This window comes from Hoplias malabaricus, chromosome 11, assembly GCF_029633855.1.
Source record: "Hoplias malabaricus isolate fHopMal1 chromosome 11, fHopMal1.hap1, whole genome shotgun sequence".
NCBI classification, from domain to species: Eukaryota; Metazoa; Chordata; class Actinopteri; order Characiformes; family Erythrinidae; genus Hoplias; species Hoplias malabaricus.
The window spans coordinates 21,966,549-21,986,281 of NC_089810.1; the positions used below are offsets into that span (position 1 = coordinate 21,966,549).

Below are 19,733 nucleotides of genomic sequence, written 5' to 3' on the forward strand. Positions count from 1 at the left end.
CGGTTTTACTACAGAAACACAGGCAACTGCACAGTAAATAAACCAGCCACTAGAGGGGGGTTGCCTTCCAAAACCTGCCACAGGAAGTAAGCGGAAGCGCTACCAGAAGACCGTTTCAGAGTAGCTCTCCATTCACTCCAATTCAATTCGGCTTGTCTTTGAACCAATAAGCGTTTCCGAGCCGTTTCCGACTACGACACGACAAAGGTTCTCTTCTACAGAGAATGGGCTTTCTGTCATTTGATCCACAAGCTTAAACTGTTCATAGTTTAAAAAAAATGAACGTTTTTCCACAACAACGCTAAACATGATGTAATGATACATATCTCCAAATTTGTGAAAGAGTACAATCAACGGCTCAAGAAACCAATATAAAAAAGTTGCTAAGTGAACTTAGTATGAAGAAATCCCCATTGTTGGAATAAACCAGAAATAAACGGATTATTATTTATAATTGAAACTATAACTTACATTATCATACATAATTAGAGAGTTATAGAATGTATATTATACAGAGAGTTTAGGACAAAAATAGAAATATTCTCCAGTTAAGGTGGTAACTAATGCTGGTCACAGAAGGCTCAGAAAAAAACTCCATTCTGGGCATTATTATTAATTTTTTTTTTGGTGTGTGTGTTTGGGAGGGAGGGACACATTATAAAACAGCGGGATCACTGGGTCTAGTTTATATATACTGCAATGGTGGCAGCCCTTTATGTTGTACCTGTTTTCCACATGTTCACACATGTAATGAAACGTCTGTGACATGTTTTACTCAAATACCACAACAATCCACTGTTCAGAAAGACCAGTTTCAGTTCTATTCCTGTGCTTGTTGTGTTTGTTCTGCTTGATGTTACCTCATTTTTCTGCTCTCACATAAATGCAGGTCCATCTCTGTGATTTCAGGTGAAGTGAGGAGAAATATAAAACATGCAGGGCAGTGACCCACTGACGTAAAACACAACAAAAAATCATAATCACTCACTTGATCCCTTATAAGATCATTACATTAATTTGCTATTTCAGTCAAAAACTGCTTTTTTTACATACCCCCTATACTAGATGTATGTTTTTTTTTCTCTCACTAGTTCATGCTAAAGTTAACTGTAAATATAAAATATAGCAGCGTGGAACAATTTGGAATAGAGGTTTAAGTAATAGCTTTGTTTTAATTGCAATCCAAATTTGCCCTGAGGCGGTACTGAGCATTGAGCAACAGGGAGAAAAGGGGCTAACAGCATAAGCAGTGAAACAGATGGTCTACTGTCATTAACCGTAGAAGTTCAGGTTGTACCTGTATGGTCAGTGGAACTGATAAAATGGTTCAGGAGACTAGTTTCACACAAACACACCTTTTTACATGTGTCATCAGAATATATATGTATTATATTAATCTAGGTCATCTTTTCAAATCATAATGCATTTATGTAGAGTGTTTTTTACGATAACGATAACGATAAGACCCGTACTTTAAAACAAACATTACGAAAACTAGAGCGGAAATGGCGATCAACCAAGCTTGAAGTGTTTCATTCTGCCTGGAAGGACAGCCTTATAGAGTATAGAAATGCCCTCACTAAAGCTCGCTCAGCATATCTGGCCTCGCTGATCTCCAATAATAAAAATAATCCGAGAGCACTGTTTAGTGTGTTTTCTAGAATTACAAAAAATCAAGCAGGTTCTGAACAACTAATTCCAGCAACTCTCACCAGTAAAGATTTTATGGACTTTTTTAATAATAAAATTGAGAATATTAGACAACAAACTCTAGCCACAGGATCAAATCCATCCTGGCTGCCACCCGATGTGAATGAAATAAAACATAATATAACTGTAAAAGAAAGACTTGAAACCTTTTACCCACTCCCACAATTAGAACTAGAGAAGATTATCACCTCCGCAAACTGTACAACTTGCACACTTGACGCAATTCCCACAAAGTTGCTCAAAGAAGTACTACCAGCTATTATTGATCCTCTTTTAACTATAGTAAACTCATCGCTTAGTCTGGGCCATGTACCCAAAGCTTTTAAACTAGCAGTTATTAAACCTATGATCAAGAAACCAAATCTTGATGCTAGTACACTGTCTAATTACAGGCCTATTTCTAATTTGCCATTTCTGTCTAAGATCTTAGAAAGAGCTGTGGCCCAACAACTTAGTTCATATCTACATAAGAATCATATATATGAAAAATTCCAATCTGGATTCAGGCAACATCATAGTACAGAGACAGCTCTAGTCAAGATAACAAATGATCTTCTTCTTGCCTCTGATCAAGGCCACGTATCCCTGTTGGTGCTTCTTGACCTAAGCGCAGCCTTCGATACAATAGACCACAATATTCTCATAGAAAGGTTAGAAAACATGGTTGGAATCACAGGGACAGCCCTATTATGGTTTAAATCTTACTTAACGGAACGTTATCAATTCGTAAAAGTAAACAATCTAACTTCAAATTATTCTAAAGTAAGATTTGGAATTCCACAAGGCTCTATTTTAGGACCATTATTATTTACATTATACATGTTACCGCTAGGCACAGTTATAAGAAACCATGACATTAACTTTCACTGTTACGCAGACGACACACAATTGTATATTTCAGCCAAGCCCGATGACAAACACAGATTAAAGAAAATAGAGGACTGTGTAAAAGACGTGAAAGGCTGGATGTTGCGTAACTTCCTCCTTCTAAACAGCAACAAAACAGAGGTCCTGCTTTTGGGTCCAAAAGTGACAAGAAATAAATTATCAGATTTAATTTTAAATCTCGCTGACTTTCCAGTTAAACCTGGTTCAGCAGCAAAAAATCTTGGTGTCATAATTGACCCGGATTTATCATTTGATCAACACATAGGTAGTATCACTAGGACAGCTTTTTTACATCTTCGCAATATTGCTAAGATTAGAAATGCCTTATCCCTCCAGGACGCAGAAACATTAGTACATGCCTTTATTACTTCAAGGCTTGACTACTGTAACGCACTACTGTCAGGATGCACCAGCAGCAATTTAAGAAAACTTCAACTAGTTCAAAATGCTGCAGCTAGGGTCCTCACTAAAACTAGAAAATTTGAACATATCAGCCCAGTTTTATCATCACTTCATTGGCTGCCTGTTAAATTCCGCATTGACTACAAAATTTTGTTATTAACATATAAAGCTCTACATGGGCTTGCTCCTGAATATCTTCAAGATACAATTTCCTATTATGAGCCTCCACGTTCACTCAGATCACAGAATACTGGATTTTTAAATGTTCCCAGAATTCAGAAGGCCTCAGCTGGGGGAAGAGCCTTTTCTTATAAAGCCCCCCAACTCTGGAATGATCTTCCAAAAAATGTTCGGGACTCAGACACAGTCGCAATCTTCAAATGTAGGCTAAAAACTCATTTGTTTAGTTTATCATTTGGTAGCTAATGCTCCCCCATAGATAAAGGCGGCAGATCCGGGGGGTGCATGGACACAGGGAATTATAGTAAACTGAGACGCTGGTGCTGTCGTCCCGCCGCTTCTCGCGATCACTCAGGTTTGTTGACGGTGGAGCGGAGGGATGCCAGTGTTTCAGGATGCTCCCGTGTCTGTGTGTCCTCCTGGTTCTCTCCTTTTAGTTAATGCTGTCATAGTCAGATCTGCCGGAGTCATTAGCCACACTCTGGAAATTTTTATATTTTCTACTTTACAAACACAAAACAGTTCAAAACTAATTCCATCCCTTTACATCTTTCCGAGTAAACGACTGCCCACCTGTCTGTCTGGACACTGATGGATGACTGTCGAGATCCTCCTCCACGCTTCAGACCAGCTGCCCACGCTCCAGCAACCACCAAGTGCCTTGAAGCTGTCCCTACACTGAAGTTCTCATGGACTACTAACTATCATCACCAGTAGATTGACCAGAGGAGGATGGGTCACCCCTTGTGAGCCTTGGTTCCTCCCAAGGTTTCTTCCTCAGCTGGGGGAGTTTTTCCTTGCCACTGTCGCCCCTGGCTTGCTCACTTGAGGGTTTTACATTTGTCTTTACATTTCATGTCAAATCTTGTCTTACTGGAATTCTGTGAAGCTGCTTTGTGACAACATCAGTTGTGAAAAGCGCTATATAAATAAATTTGATTTGATTTGATTTGATTTACAACTGATGCTGTCACAAAGCAGCTTTACAGAATTGGTGTTAAAATAGAAATGATGATCAGAAAGCCCCATGCAACAAGCCAAAGGTGACAGTAGCAAGGAAAAATAACCAAGACTGACAAAGGGGACCCAAATGTAGTCTATCACTAGGATATCTCTGTGCTCTCCATACACTCACAAACCCACTCACAGCAACATACACCCCAGCTCACAAAATGACAGTTTTTACCAAGACCAACTCAGGACCGAGTATGTTCAGAGCTTTGTGTCTCTTAAACAATGGGATCTCCAATAAGTGAATTCATGTGTCATAAAGCCCACCTAATAGAACTGTTCCTTAACAGCAAACTAAGCACAGTTAGCTAACCGCACTGAATTAACCGGACTGAGCACAGACTTTAAGTGTTCTAGGCTGAACTGTTGTTGCTACTCTGTTTGCTAAGAGCCTTGTGGCCCTACATTCAGTTGACAAGGGGCCAATGTGGCCTTCATAAGAAGTGCATGTGCATTTGGGCAATTGTCAATGGTCACTCAATGCCCAATGACAATAGGTTCGCTCAATGTACAAATATACTCAGGTCAGCCATAATATTAATATTATCTCCTAGTTTCTACACTTAATGTATTTTACCAGCTCCAGTGGTACCCCAACATAGGGTTTTATTTTTAAAAATTTTACATAATTTTTATTATACAAAATATGTATTGAGTGGACTAACCTACATAGGTGTTTGATTTAATACCAGTGTTTGAGTTCCTATATCAAATCTTCAGGGCCATATTGCATACTATAGGGAATTATTGTTCCAGCCCTACATGCTTATATACAGTTCTGGTTCTAGGTCTAGACGGCTCTGGTGGGCTCTTAGTTCATCAGAAAAACACAGATGAAGCCTTGAACCCTGCAGAGAATACTGACACATTAACACCTGAATCTGCATAGCAACCTGCTGTCCCCAACAGTGCATGTTCATCCACCAACTAGCACACATTGTGTGTGCTGTTCTAACTGAACACATTGCATTCTCTGATTAACCAATAGTGTGTCCGTATTTTATTCCTCATTAGCATACTGGAGAAAATTCATTCATTCATTGTCTGTAACCGCTTATTCAGTCCAGGGTCACTGTGGGTCCAGAGCCTACGCAGAATCACTGGGCGCAAGGCAGGAACACACCCTGGAGGGGCTGCCAGTCCTTCACAGGGCAACATACACTCACATATTCATTCAAACACTCACAACTAGGTACACTTTAGAGCAGCCAATTCACCTACTAACATGTGTTTATTGATCATTGGAGGAAATGGGAGCAGGTCCCTGGAGCTGTGTGACAGCAACACTTCGTATTGCGCCACCGTGTCTCCTCACTGGAGGAAGATATTTAATTTATATATTTGTGCTTTTCTTCTATTAATTTATGTACTGGGGCTATTTAAAATGTATTTATTGGCTTATTTATAAAACAATTGTGAAAAGACATTGTTTTCTTCGGATCACGTCTTTCTTTATGAAGGCTATTCTGAAATTTATTTGGGCATGTATTTGTTATTAATTAACAAATATCTAAATAAATAAATAATGCTTGGGGCAGAGCCAGATACGTTAGCATTGTGTTTTTCCCTGTTGCTTATTTTAATGAGGCAAATAATGCACTTCCAAATGGTGTTGTTTTTGTTTTGAAGAAGTTCAAATTTGTGACCTCACATTGTTTTTGCTGCTGTAACCTTTAGTAATGATAAGATTGCTGCTGCTGTCTTGAACCAGCCATTATTTGCTCCTCTCCAAGTCAAAGGTGAAGCTACAATCTTACTCTAATTTTGTCTCAGCTGTTGGAGTCTGCCCAGGCAGCAGAACCAACAATGGTGGAGACAATAAGGAGAAGATGAATGAAAGTGCAAACAAACACTTGAAATAGTATTCAAATGTTATGTTGAACATGTACACATTTTAAGTAGCATATATTTACACAGGCAAGGCAAAGAGATTTTTTTTACTCCTTTTCTTTCTGTCTGTTCTAAAAGGCCTGAAATTCACAGTAGTCTAGCCATGAAGACTTGAACATTTCTTAGGCCATTTTTCACATCTGAAAGTCCAGACTATGCAGCACAGTGGGACAACAGGTTGTGTTGCTATCACAGTCCTGGGGCTGTGGGTTTGAGCCCTGCCTCCTGTGAGGAATTTGGTGTGTTCTCCCCTTTGGTGTCTGCTTTAGTTTCCTCCAGGTGTTCCACAGTTTGGCCTCCTTGGCACCCTATCGAAGGTGTGCCTTGTGCCCAGTGATTCTGGGTAGACTCCAGACCCACTGTGACCCTGAACTGGATAAGTGGCTACAGGCAATAAATTGAATGAATTAATGAATTGCCAGTGTACTGCTTATATTATGGCAGCATTATCAGCACTCCACCTAGGCACATGTTTTTGGACTATGGGAAGAAACCGGAAGCCCACACAGACAGCAAAGGGAAGAACACATCAACTCCTCATAGACCCTGAGCCAAGGAACGAATCCAAATCAGGACCCTGAGACTCTGCAGTTCTGTGGCAGCGACACAATTGTACCACTGTGCTGCCATTAAACATGTTTATAAATCTTTGAGAATTATGTATTCAGGTCATCAAATGAGAATATATTCATAATTTGTCCTGTGTACTCATTAACTATACTTCAGTATATATTTCAGTAATCATATTATTATTTTGATTATTATGATTATTATCATGTCTATGTAAATAGGTAGGACCAACTAACTACATTTATTTGATTCTACTCACCGTTCAATGAGAGAAATGACAGCATTGGGTTGAAACGAGACCCGAAATTGGGCGGTGCTAATTAGTTGGTTTGCTTTTTTCTCTTCAGTAGCGTTAAGTCCCAGTACACTGGGTTTTGCATTTCACTTAGGCTGTTTCTCAATACAAAAGTTCGAACTACCGTACTTTGTAGCACAAACTTGGCAAATTGGACTCGCGAGTACAAAGCTCCGAGGATCGCCGGATGGTCGCTCTGTAATTGTACTTGATGAGTCACCGTCAGTGGCGGGGGAAAGCAATCGCGCGAAATTTGCGAAATCGCGCGAGTTTGGCGCGAAATACATTCTGAAATATCTGACTCTCAGAAGACTAAATAAGTCACGTCGCAGTGCATTCTCGATAATAATGACGAAACAAGAACACATCCGGGTAGAGGTGGGCGAGCGATACCAAGTAAATGCAGGGCCAGTACCGCCGATGTCAATAAAGATACCGATACTTTTTTACCTAGGATAGAATTTCGCCAGACATTGTATGTGACAACAAAAATACTTTGTTATCACAACATTTTGTTTAGAAACAACGGAACAGTAACAAAACAAAGTTTGCCTTAACATTAGGAAAATAATGTTGAGGTAGAAAAGGAAAAACCACATTACAAAAATAAAATTCTCCCCTCACTAGACATCTTTTCTAGTTATTTCTTTTTTTTTTTCAAATAGAATTGTTCTTCGGAAAAACAATAAAAAAAATAAGGAATTTTCTTCCTTTCAGTGCAATTCTGAAAGTTTTTTCTTAAATAAAGAGAGTGTAAAAAAATATCACTCAGCACAACTTAAAACAAAATCTCCTGAAGTAGAAGGCTGACAAACCACAGTACAACAAAATTAACACATCACAACAAATACTGTAAACAGTTTCAAACTTGTTCTGTTTTTCAAGTCGAACAATACAATAATATAATACAAAGAATAAGAAATGTAATCCTTTCAGTGCACTTCTGGCTTAAAAAAAAAATAAAAACAATAAGTGAAAATTAAATAAAGAAAGTATAAATAAAGAAAGAATACAGCTACAGTGTTTTTATTTAAGAACAGTATCATGTTCACATTTGTGACGTGTCGACTGTGATTGTGGCGGCGGGCTAAAAGTTTAACTATTGCGGGACGACTATTGGGGAACCCTGCTTTACACTATTTAAAACAGAGAAAATGAATCATAGGAATATGTACAAATCTTTTTCTAACAAATCTCCCTCATTTTCATACACAAATGTCCATCTTCAAAATGATGACCATAGTATATCTTTTTTTTCATTTTACAGCTCTTGTCACTTACCATAATTTCATAAGGCTGCAATGTGCAGCTGCTCCAAAGCATTCCACACATTTCATGCATTTCTTTGGAGATTATATTAACAGGGTGCCACTTTCAATCAAACAAATACGTCATATTCATTGTCTGTAACCGCTTATCCAGTTGAGGCCTGCGATAGACCAGAATCATTATGATATTATGATTATATTATTATGATTAGTATTCATGCATAAACAGAAATACAGTAGTCAGCTAGATATATATTCATAATCTTTTGTATGTTTCATATCTTAGGGTATGAAAACATTGATTATTGAAATGAGTAAAAATATGTCAATTACAAACAAATCTACCTAATTTTCATCCAAAATTTTCCATCTTCAAGTTTGAAATAATATTTCAGGAGGGCCTTTTTTGCTTTGGGAACTGGTAACTGGAGTAACAGGAAGATGAGGAGTTTAAAGAGGGTGATGAAGATGAGGACATGAAAGGAAGAGATAAGGAAGAATTGTTGTCATTACCTTAGGGATGGGTGACAAAGGGTAATTTCTATACAAATAAAGAAGATGAGAAGGCAATTATCACCCCTATACAAAGAGGGTCACTAATAGTGCAAGAGGTTGAAAGAAAAGTAATGTACTTAAATGACTCTCACACACAGAAATCACAAATGAGAAAACATGAGATAAACTAAACCGAACAATTTCCAAAACAACAAAAAACAACCCTGTTATGAGTGTACGTAATCATGGGAATTGTTTGCATACCCACAACCCACAGTATCCCTTCAAGACCATGGAACTCACCCCAACATTTTTTCTTCGTAAAGTGCATCAACGATGTGTTCTGACCATTATAACATTTATATTCATTAATTTATTTTCAATAGCTTCACCCTCAAAAGGGTCACTGTAGGTCAATAGTCCAGTATTATTGGAAACAAGGCACAATTACACCCTGGAGATGGCACCATTCAATTACAGGGCACTTCAAACTCACGGGTTCACATACATTTGTGGACATATTTGTACAGACAATCCACCAACCATTTTGTTTTTATTGTACAAATCACTCATACAATAGAAAAATTCCTTGGACCATTTAGAAATTTGCTGTCCCACAGCATTCTTGCAAAACTAGAATGAGTTCTTATCTCACTGTAGCCTAATGTGCTTAATTTAAATAACAAACTAGAGTAAATCTAGTAAATCTGGTACTGTTTGTACTGTGAACTTTTCAGGTCACTTACTCTTGTTCAGTGGATTGCATCAGTAACTACATAAATATCCGTCTCACTCATAAACACACAAACACACACACACACACACACACACACACACACACACACACACAGGATTTGGCAACTGTCAGCAGTAAGAAACTGTCAGTGGTGAAAGCTAAAATTAAAGTTAAAACAAATTATGTTGCACAGAAAGAACAAATCAGAGTAAAAGTCTTTACCCTGTTTGATTTCCTTTGTGTTCAATACTTCCTCCTCCAATACTTCCATGTATTCCTTGCTGCTCATCCTTTCTTGTTTCTTTATGATGTACTGTTAAATAAATGTTAGATAAATTAAGACATATGGCATTTTCCACAAGTAGGTTCCTCTTTTATGTCCTAAATATGAAACATATAAAATATTTTCTCAAGGTTATATTTGCACTTTGGTGTATGTGTGTTCAAGGAGTAACTGTAATGTATTTTTCTTCTTTTTAGTCTCTCTCTTTAATATATAGGTGCACTTTGTGTAAAAATACACACTATAGTTCATTTGTTGTTCTGCATACATGGGTTGCCCACTTATACCTAGATGGTAGAGGTATTATTTGGGTGGTAGTTCATTCTTGACACTGACATGGTGCTGACATTAGTGTTTTGTACTGGCCTGAGTGGATCAGACACAGCAGTGCTGCTGGAGTTTATAAACACAGCAGTGTCATTAATAAAATGAGATTATTTCACAACCATAGACATCCAGCCAGCAGTGTCCTGTGGGCAGTGTTATCGTCACTGATGGTGGACTAAGGGACAACCAACACAGACTATGCAACAACAGATGTTTGTGACTTTACATCTATGGGGATCAAAAATGTGTGTGCCTTACAAAATGACCAGTGTGAGCAGTTTTTAAACCATTCAGCAACACTGCATCTGATCCACACATAACACAACAAAAATGCCACACAGGATTAGCCCATTGTTTACTTCAATTTTTGTTGGTCATCTTTCAGGCTGGTGACTGGATGCTGGCCACAGTAAGCTTATAGAAGGTTTTGTTTGGTGGAGTATTCTTAGTCCAGCCGTGACAGAGGGGTTTAATAACTTCAGTAGCACTGTGGTGTCTTATACACCCAAACACCACATTAATTTCACTGCAGACAGAAAGAGGCTCAACATTGTATGCAGAGCAACACATAGACTACCTCTATGTTAAGTAGAGCAGATAAACACTGAGAGTGACTGTTTTTGTCGAGTCATTGCAATTTATTAAAAAGAAGAAGGTAAAACGAAAATGATGACTCAAACGACTGGTTGCATTTGTTGTGAAATTTGAATCACACTGGCGACGACGTCACCCGAGTAGATAGAGAGAGGGAGCGCGTGAGCACGTTCACGTGATCGCGAAAAATAAGTCTCCGTGCAGTCAGCTGATAGCGCTGTTGTCCCCAAATCCAAGAGCAGAGAGAGGGGTAATATACCAAGTCCTGAACCCGCCGCTGAAACCGCTCTACCGTCGTGTCCTGCTGAAGACAACAGCATGAAGTTCGCCGCTCTGCTGCTGCTGGCCCTCGTCTCCTGGACGACGGACGCCGTGGTTCGGTAAAATACAGAAAGGCAGCGCTGCTGTTTTGAACACAGATTTTAATGCACTTAAAACGGGATCCAGTGCTAATGATAGCCAAGTTAGCCTGAGATGGTGTGACCAGGCTCTTGTGTTAGCTTACGGTTAGTGTAAGCTTAACCTAAACAACTTGACCGAGTTGTTGTGAGTGTGTTGTTCTGTAGCTGTACACAGGCTAGCTCCAGTTAAGTTTATTGTGTTTTTCTCCTATCTCGTGACTCAGCAAGAGCCTGCCCTATATCTCTTTATTTGGCAAAGGACTCGTCCAGCTCAGGAAAACAAGGACTGCCTTTGTAAAGCAGCGTTATCTGTATAAAACCACAAAGATGTGTATTATTTGCACAGCTGAGCTTCAAATAAATATGAAGCATTAACATTTCAGAAGGATTTATCGAGGTCCTGTTGCTCTCAAATAACGAGCGACCCGGGTTAGGGGCTTAAAGAGTGATTTCAAGTACTGGTGAAAAACAGACTCAGTGTTCAAGCTGTCGATAACCTAGTTCTTCTGAAAGCCTAGTTTATATACAGTCCTATGCAACATTAATTCCGGTCATTTGACCACAAGTTCTCATATCAGCGTTTCGGCGCTGTTTCTTTGTTTCCGCGGTGTGTAACATTCTCAAAGTCCACATTAGTCACAGCATAGAAATACCTTCTCATACAGATGGCAGTGGGAAGTGTTCATTCTGTGAGGCTTAACACAAACTTTGATTAAGGTGTGTTTTTAAGATGTATACTTCCTGAATGAGCCATTTTTTAAAAGTCATGTTGCGTACGTGCACAAGTGTAAACTAGCAAACCTTTAAAGGTCATTTTAAAGGGCCATAGTAGTAGGAAATGTTTAGCCTGTCTACTTGCATGATCATGTTTACTACTTTTAGACCCTTAGAAATGGGAATTGAGAATCGGTTAAACTTTGTTGTATTATTTTATTTTACTTAGTAAACATTGGTTAATATTCTCAGCATGTGCATAACAGCGATGTGAAATGTATTTTTTTTTTTTTTATTTTTTTTTGCATGTTTGTCACTTAAATATTTCAGATCAACAAATTTAATTATTAGTCAAAGACAACACAAGTAAACACAAGGCAGTTTTTAAAATGAAGTTTTTTATTATTAAGGGATTAATAAAATCCAAACTTAATGGCCCTCTGTGAAAGTGTTGGCCCCTAAACCTAATAACTGGTGGGGCCACCCTTAGCAGCAACAGCTGCAATCAAGCGTTTGCGGTAACTTGCAGTGTGTCTTTCACAGTGCCGTGGAGGAATTTTGGCCCTATTCATCTTTGCAGAATTGTTGTAATTCAGCCACATTGGAGGGTTCGTGCATGAACCACTTTAAGGTCACGCCGCAGTACGCCTCACGTCTCAATAAGATTCAGGTCAGGACTTTGACTAGGCCACTCCAAAGTCTTCACTTTGTTTTACTTCAGTCATTCAGAGATGGACTTGCTGGTGTGTTTTGGATTATTGTCCTGCTGCAGAACCAAAGTTCGTTTAGGCTTGAGGTCATGAACAGACGGCCAGACATTCTCCTTCAGGATCTTTTTGGTAGGCAGCTGAATTCATGGTTCCATTTACCACAGCAAGTCTTCCAGGTCCTTATGCAGCAAAACAGCCACAGACCATCACTCTACCACCACCATATTTTACTGTAGGTATGATGTTCTTTTTCTGAAAGGTGGTGTTATTTTTACGCCATATGTAATGTGACACACACCTTCCAAAAGGTTCAGCTTTTGTCCCGTCAGTCCACAAAGTATTTTCCCAAAAGTCTTGGAGGGTTATCAAGATGTTTTCTGGCAAAATTGAGATGAGCTTTAATGTTCTTTTTGCTCAGCAGTGGTTTTAATCCTGGCACTCTGTCATGCAGGCCAGTTTTGCCCATTTTTTTTTTTTTTTTCTTATGGTGGAGTCATGAACGTTGACCTTAACTGAAGCAAGTGAGGCCAGCAATTCCTTGGATGTTGTTGTGGGGTCTTTTGTGGCCTCTTGGATGAGTTTTTGCTGCACTCTTGGTGTAATTTTTTTGTCGGCCGGCCACTCCTGAGAAGGTTCACCACTGTTCCACGTTTTCGCCATTTGTGGATAACGGCTCTCACTGTGGTTTGCTGAAGTCCTGAAACTTTAGAAATGGCTTTAAAACCCTTTCCAGACTGATATATCTCAATTACTTTCTTTCTCATTTGTTCCTATATTTCTTTGAATCTTGCCCTGATGTCTAGCTTTTGTGGCTCTTTTGGTCTACTTTGCTTTGTCAGGCAGGTCCTATTTAAGTGATTTCTTGATCAGAACAGGTGTGGAAGTAATCAGGCCTGGTTGTGGATAGAGAAATTGAACTCGGGTGTGATAAGCCACAGTCAAGTTACTTTTTAACTTCTTCACACAGGGTCATGTAGGTTTGGATTTTTTCCCCTCTCTTAATAATAAAAACCTTTATTTAATAATAGCATTTTGTGTTTACTTGTTGTCTTTGACCAATATTTAAATTAGTTTGATCTAAAACATTTAAGGGTGACAAACATGCAAAAAATGTAAGAAATCACATCGGTGTATGACATATAAAGGGTTAAACAAATAACATATAAACACACTTTTATCTGTGTGACATGGTTAATCAAAATCAAAGTTTGGAATACCTTTATGTAACTGTGTCCTTCTCCAATGTAACTGCTTCTTCCTGTTTTAATATGTAAAATCTTTGGCTGTTGGGCCCAACAAAATTGCGCAAGCTTGTTTTGTTTATCCATCACTTACATTTCCTGCATTAGGAAATGGTCTTATCCTGAGCAAGTTAAAGAATGTTTTTTTTTTTATCTACTCTGAGAATGCACCTTAGAAAGTGCATGTCCTAGCCAGAGGTTCTCTAAAGGTTAGAGAAACTGGTTCGGGAGGTAAGACCCCCTTGACCAGCAGGAACAATGGAGGTTGAAGAGTGGAGCAATAGTGCTTTCTTTTCCCTCAATATTCATGGTACTCAAATGTTTCCCGGTGCTCCAGCTGTGACTGCCCACTGTTCAGGGTGTGAGGTCGCTTGTATGCGTGTATGTCTGTTCATTGCCATGGATGGGTTAAATGAGAAGTCTCAATTTCCCCAATGGAGTTAATCAAGTATCTCTTCTTTTAGTCTTATTTCTTTTTATACAGTTCTTATACTGATATGTAATGTAAAGAATTGTCCAAAATATTTTGAACTTGGTCTAGTAAACATAAGAGTGGAAAACAAATCAGAAATATATAATACAAGTTATTTCAATTTCGTGTTAGCAAAATTGGTCTTATGTTGTATATTTACCCTGTTTACAAATGGAGTTGCTCTGCAGGCTCTTAGCCACAAGTGCTGGTGTTCACCCTGATCAGACAAATTTAAAAAACACTTAAATGCTAATTTGTAGGTGCTTTCGTTGCTGCAGTGTGTAATGGAATGCAGTGCAGGGAATGTTCCTGGTTTTCTGCAGGTGGCTTTGAAGCTGACAATGATGTAGCGTGCTCAGCTGCTACAGGGAAAAAATAAATAAAATCAAGCACATGTTTACACTTGTCTTTTGTTCTTCTGCAGGGTTCCTCTAAAGAAGTTTCGTTCTGTGAGGCGCTCCATGACAGACTCGGGGCGAGCTGTGGAGGAACTCTTGGTTACGACTCAGTCATCAAAATATTACCCGGGTTTATCTGCCAGAAAAGGCCCTACCCCTGAAACCCTTAAGAACTACATGGATGTGAGTGCTGCCCTTTAAACTGGTCTGTCTTAACTGTACAACACTAGCCTGTTTTGTATTCATTTGGATCTGGTTCTCTAATCTTGTTGAGTGATTGTAGAACAATAGTGTATAACACTTGAGTTACATGGAAAGCAGTCTATAGCACCAGCTTATCTGATATAATTAAAATAATTAATAAACAACATGTCTTTAGGGGCCTGGTTAAGGTATAATAAAGTTGAATGTTCAATGGTGTTTCAACATTGGCACAGCATTCATTCATTCATTCATTCATTATCTGTAACTGCTTATCCAATTCAGGGTCGCGGGAGGTCCAGAGCCTACCTGGAATCATTAGGTGCAAGGCAGGAACGCACCAATTTAATTAAAAAATAGGTTCACATTACAAGCCTCATTAATCAAATATATATATGATATATAATTTTTTTTGGGCTGGTTCACACTTATAAATGTAAGTGACCTCTATCTGTCTGCTATATGAACAGATCTGTCCCTGAAACAGCTTTTATGGCCTACATCTATGTGGCTCAGTTCTGTTTAGTGCACAATATAGGTCCTTAAATGTGTTCTAAACACAGGTACTGCACAGCATGTCTAACACTTATTATTTAGTTGTCACATGCACAACTAATTTTCTAACAAATTTAGACAAGTTACTAATTGGTGTGAGTCCATGCAAATAACATTCATCTTATACTGAGTGTTTTTTTCCAGTTCTGCAAATCATTTACTTAATCAGTGACATGTTTAGAGCCATGTTTGTTGCAACGTTGTTTTGACTTGGTGAGATCCTTTTGAGATAAGGTAGAGTGTATAGGTCTGGTTGTTAGGGTTAATTTTTCTCTCTCTCTCTCTCTCTGACCACATGTTGTACAGGAAGGAAGTCCACATAGGTTAAAAGCAGTGGTCCTGTGACATGGGTCACATTGTTTGTCATGAGTTTAATAGTAAACCTTTCTCATGTCCTGCATGGTTGACTACAGCAAAAATGAATACAAAACTTGCTGTCATGGTGTTTTTATTTATTTATTATTATTATTTTTTAAAGAAGTGTTGGTTTATTCCTCTTTGTCATGGCACCAATGTTAAGCTCTGTACAAGGTTGCTTATCATGAGACTGTTTGTCATGCTTCTCTAAAAAAGAGCTGACCTTGTGAGAACTGACACAGTCGGATTTGGCAAAGGCCTGGTGATTTTATTGCCAAATAGAAACTTCGTCAAGAACCGTTATCAAAGTTTTCTGTTGTTGTAAAATGCCTTTGGTTTTGTTATTGTTTTCTTTTAAACCTGTCTTGACACTTATTTTGAAGAAAGGTTTCCTTTATTGTTTCCTTTTAAAAGGCTCAATACTATGGTGAAATAGGTCTTGGAACTCCAGTTCAAACCTTTACTGTGATTTTTGACACTGGATCCTCCAATCTATGGGTGCCTTCCATCCACTGCTCCATCACTGATATTGCTTGCTGTAAGTAACAATTTTATCTCTGTATAGAACATAGGGTTGTTTTTTTGTTTGTTTTATTTATTTATTTATTTATTTTTGCTGAGTTTTTGAATGCTTTTCATTACTTTTTATGGATTTGAACAATGTAAAGCAATTACAAATACCTTGGACTTTATCATGCATATAATAGTTTTCAGTGTAAAATATTTAAATTTGGGTTTTTTTTCCTTCTCCCCCCCCCACCTCTCTTCTGGCTGTCATATTGTATTCTTAGCCCTTTGCCAGGATGATGTAGTGGATAATCTCTGTTTAACATGACTGAATTTTTGTTTTTGCAGTACTTCATCACAAGTATAACGGGGCCAAGTCCAGCACCTATGTGAAGAATGGCACTGAATTTGCAATCCGGTATGGCTCTGGGAGTCTTTCTGGCTATCTTAGTCAGGACACCTGTACAGTAAGTAAAAGAGAGAAAAGAATCGTTGTAGTCCAAAAAAACCCCAAAACATTCTATTTCCATTTTTGTGGAATTTTATTTTACTATGTCATTTGAATATACATTAGCATTTATAAAAATTTTCTGATGAATGGACAAGGAGAAATGCTCCACAATAACTTGGACTAAAACTTTACACTAACAGATAAGGTTATTTCCTGCTCCTGTAAAGTGTGTGTGTGTGTGTGTATATATATATATATATATATATATATATATATATATATATATATATATATATATATATATATATATTAATTGATTGCTGAAGTTAAATTTGAGGTTATTTAAGCCAGCGTTTCACTTCCTAGGTTCTAGAGAGACTGTACTGACTAAAATGAAGCTTTTATCTTTTAGATTGGGGATATAGCTGTTGAGAAACAGATATTTGGAGAGGCCATCAAACAGCCTGGAGTCACTTTCATTGCAGCAAAGTTTGATGGGATTTTGGGTATGGCCTACCCTCGCATTGCTGTGGATGGAGTTCCTCCTGTTTTTGACATGATGATGAGCCAAAAGAAAGTGGAGAAGAATGTCTTTTCTTTTTATCTGAACAGGTCAGTGTGTGTATTTCTCTAAGGTTTATGTTTTTTATTTGTGGTCACTGAATTGTGACGTCTATTTCACACAGAGACCCATGTGAATATTCATTTTGTATGGCTAATAATTAAATGGTCATATGAATAAAATTACTGAATGAAAAGCAAAATCAGCATGGCGTTTATTAAAAAGTGCTGAATTCAAAGTGAACATGCTGTTTTGGTGATATAATGTTTGTCAATGTTTAGCACTATGAAGTAAATCACTGACCGAGATGTTGATCAAATAAAATTAAAGAGTAATTTAAATAACAGATTTTATTTGCTGGAGCTAGAAAGGGATGTATTGCTTTCCACAGTCATGGTATAGGATGTGGTTATGCAAATCATAAGGGTTGACTGGATGATCTTGTTGTCATTGTTTTGTATTTTCACTTCTCCACCCCCAGGAACCCCGATACTCAGCCTGGAGGTGAACTAATACTTGGTGGCACTGACCCCACATACTACACTGGAGACTTCCACTATATCAATGTCAGCAGACAGGCTTACTGGCAGATCCACATGGATGGGTGAGCAATCATCTCTGATGTTTCATATTAACTTTCAAAGTCAGGTTTTTGTTATGTCCTATTTAGAGGTTAATGCTGATTCAGTAAAAGTCATGCTGATTTCATACAAATTAAGCAAAAAAATCTTCATGTGACAGAGAATGGTTTCACTTCCTTTACTCGGCTATTGCAAAAAGTATTACACAAGTATTAGTTTCCTCTTACGTTGCCAGTAATCTGTACTGACATGGTTGTTTTCTTTAAGTTATTTATTGTATAATGGAAAGTTGAAGTCTTTAGCAGGTCACTATGCCTTACATTTTTTATGTTCTTATGTCAGTAACAATTAAGAGTCTACATGAAGAGTTTAGGTCCATCCAGTTAAACCCTTAAACTGCCCATGATGTTTCATAGACCTGGTTGTATATTAAAGTGGTCACCCTCTTAAGTCATTAAGTTGATTTACCGATATTTTTAGAATTTTTTCAATAATCTGAAAATCTCTGGAGCTTCAGTTTAGTTTCAGATTTGTACCCTGAGTGTGGTCAGAATCAAGTTGCTGTTAACCAAGCTGGTTTTCTTTTCTTTTTTCATTTGTTCTTTAGTATGAGCATTGGCAGCACGCTGACCCTGTGTCAAAAAGGCTGTGAAGCCATTGTGGACACTGGAACGTCTCTGATCACTGGCCCTGCAGCTGAGGTTAAGGCTCTGCAGAAGGCCATTGGAGCTGTCCCACTCATCCAGGGAGAGGTAACCACCATCTTATTTTCATTTAGTTATTACAGAATCAATGACAGTGCTGCGCTATTATTTTTTATAAAAGAACTTTTTTATATATAACATCATTGCAAATAACTTTTTTTCAGATTGAAATATACATTTATGTGAATGTAAATAAAAAGGATGTTTTCAAATACACTGTTGCTAAAGATTCTCATGTGTTTCCTTGTAGTATATGGTCGACTGTAACAAGGTTCCCTCACTTCCTACCATCTCTTTCACCTTGGGTGGACAGACCTACACCTTGACTGGAGAACAATACATTATGAAGGTTAGTCACAGAGAGTAGAAAGCTGTGCTGGTTTTGTTAATCTAATTGATGGTACTTATGTAGACAGGCTAATGTGGCAAGGCATGTTTTAAGCATTTGTTAATTAAAACACTTGATGTGACAGTTTGTGAAAAGGGCAATCAAGACACAAAGACCCATTTAAAGACAACTTTCCCATGTTCTTGTGTGTTTCTCAGGAGAGCCAGGCTGGTCACCAAATCTGCCTGAGTGGTTTTATGGCTCTGGATATCCCTCCTCCTGCTGGGCCACTGTGGATTCTCGGCGATGTCTTTATAGGGCAGTACTACACAGAGTTTGACCGCGAGAACAACCGTGTGGGTTTTGCCAAGGCTGTATAAACCCAACTTACCTTAAAGTTTTTCTTGAAAGCAATGAGTAGGGAAAGAGTTGAAATAAGAGTAGGAAGGATTCTAAGAACCCTCCACATCATATCAGCTGCTTTAATAATACCTTCATAGCGATATGATAATGTTGTGTTTTGCACTGTGCTTTTCTAGTTTGTCAAAATACTCCGTTACAGGCTTAAAGGCAAAGAGAATCAGGGAAAGGTACTACAGAATTACAAATATATTTGAGTTGTATAGTTATTTTTAAACATTTTATGTCAATCATTTTAGCTTCTTTGAATTTTAATGTTTGCCTTTTTTGAAAATACCTCTGTAATTGTCTGAGCACAGCTGGGTGATGAAACGAACATGAAATTTTGTCTTCCCCCCTCTACTCTTATAAATTTGGTTGTGGGTTAGTGTAATTGTGACCTGGAATGTTCAAACATTTGGCACTAAACTGGTTATTACTGTATTTTAAACTTCCATTCTTACTAAAGGACTGCCATGAACCAATAAAACAAACAATACAAT

The 19,733-nt window shown here is 38.1% G+C and overlaps 1 protein-coding gene across 1 annotated transcript; it reads left to right on the top strand.

Moving 5' to 3' along the window:
• The first annotated feature begins 10,849 nt into the window (after positions 1–10,849).
• On the top strand, positions 10,850–19,707 carry ctsd (cathepsin D). Its single transcript, XM_066685705.1, has 9 exons — positions 10,850–11,029; positions 14,612–14,768; positions 16,113–16,236; positions 16,554–16,672; positions 17,069–17,268; positions 17,700–17,822; positions 18,407–18,551; positions 18,754–18,852; positions 19,050–19,707. Exons 1-9 carry the CDS (start codon positions 10,968–10,970, stop codon positions 19,209–19,211), a joined length of 1,191 nt encoding a protein of 396 aa, XP_066541802.1. The 5' UTR covers positions 10,850–10,967; the 3' UTR covers positions 19,212–19,707.
• The last annotated feature ends 26 nt before the right edge of the window (positions 19,708–19,733 follow it).

Bases quoted from the DNA above. Each gene is read 5' to 3' on its own strand.
- ctsd (XM_066685705.1), top strand. From the start codon at position 10,968: ATGAAGTTCGCCGCTCTGCTGCTGCTGGCCCTCGTCTCCTGGACGACG. The intron at 11,030-14,611 runs GTAAAATACAGA...GTTCTTCTGCAG, and splicing joins ACGACGGACGCCGTGGTTCG to GGTTCCTCTAAAGAAGTTTC. The intron at 14,769-16,112 runs GTGAGTGCTGCC...TCCTTTTAAAAG, and splicing joins CCCTTAAGAACTACATGGAT to GCTCAATACTATGGTGAAAT.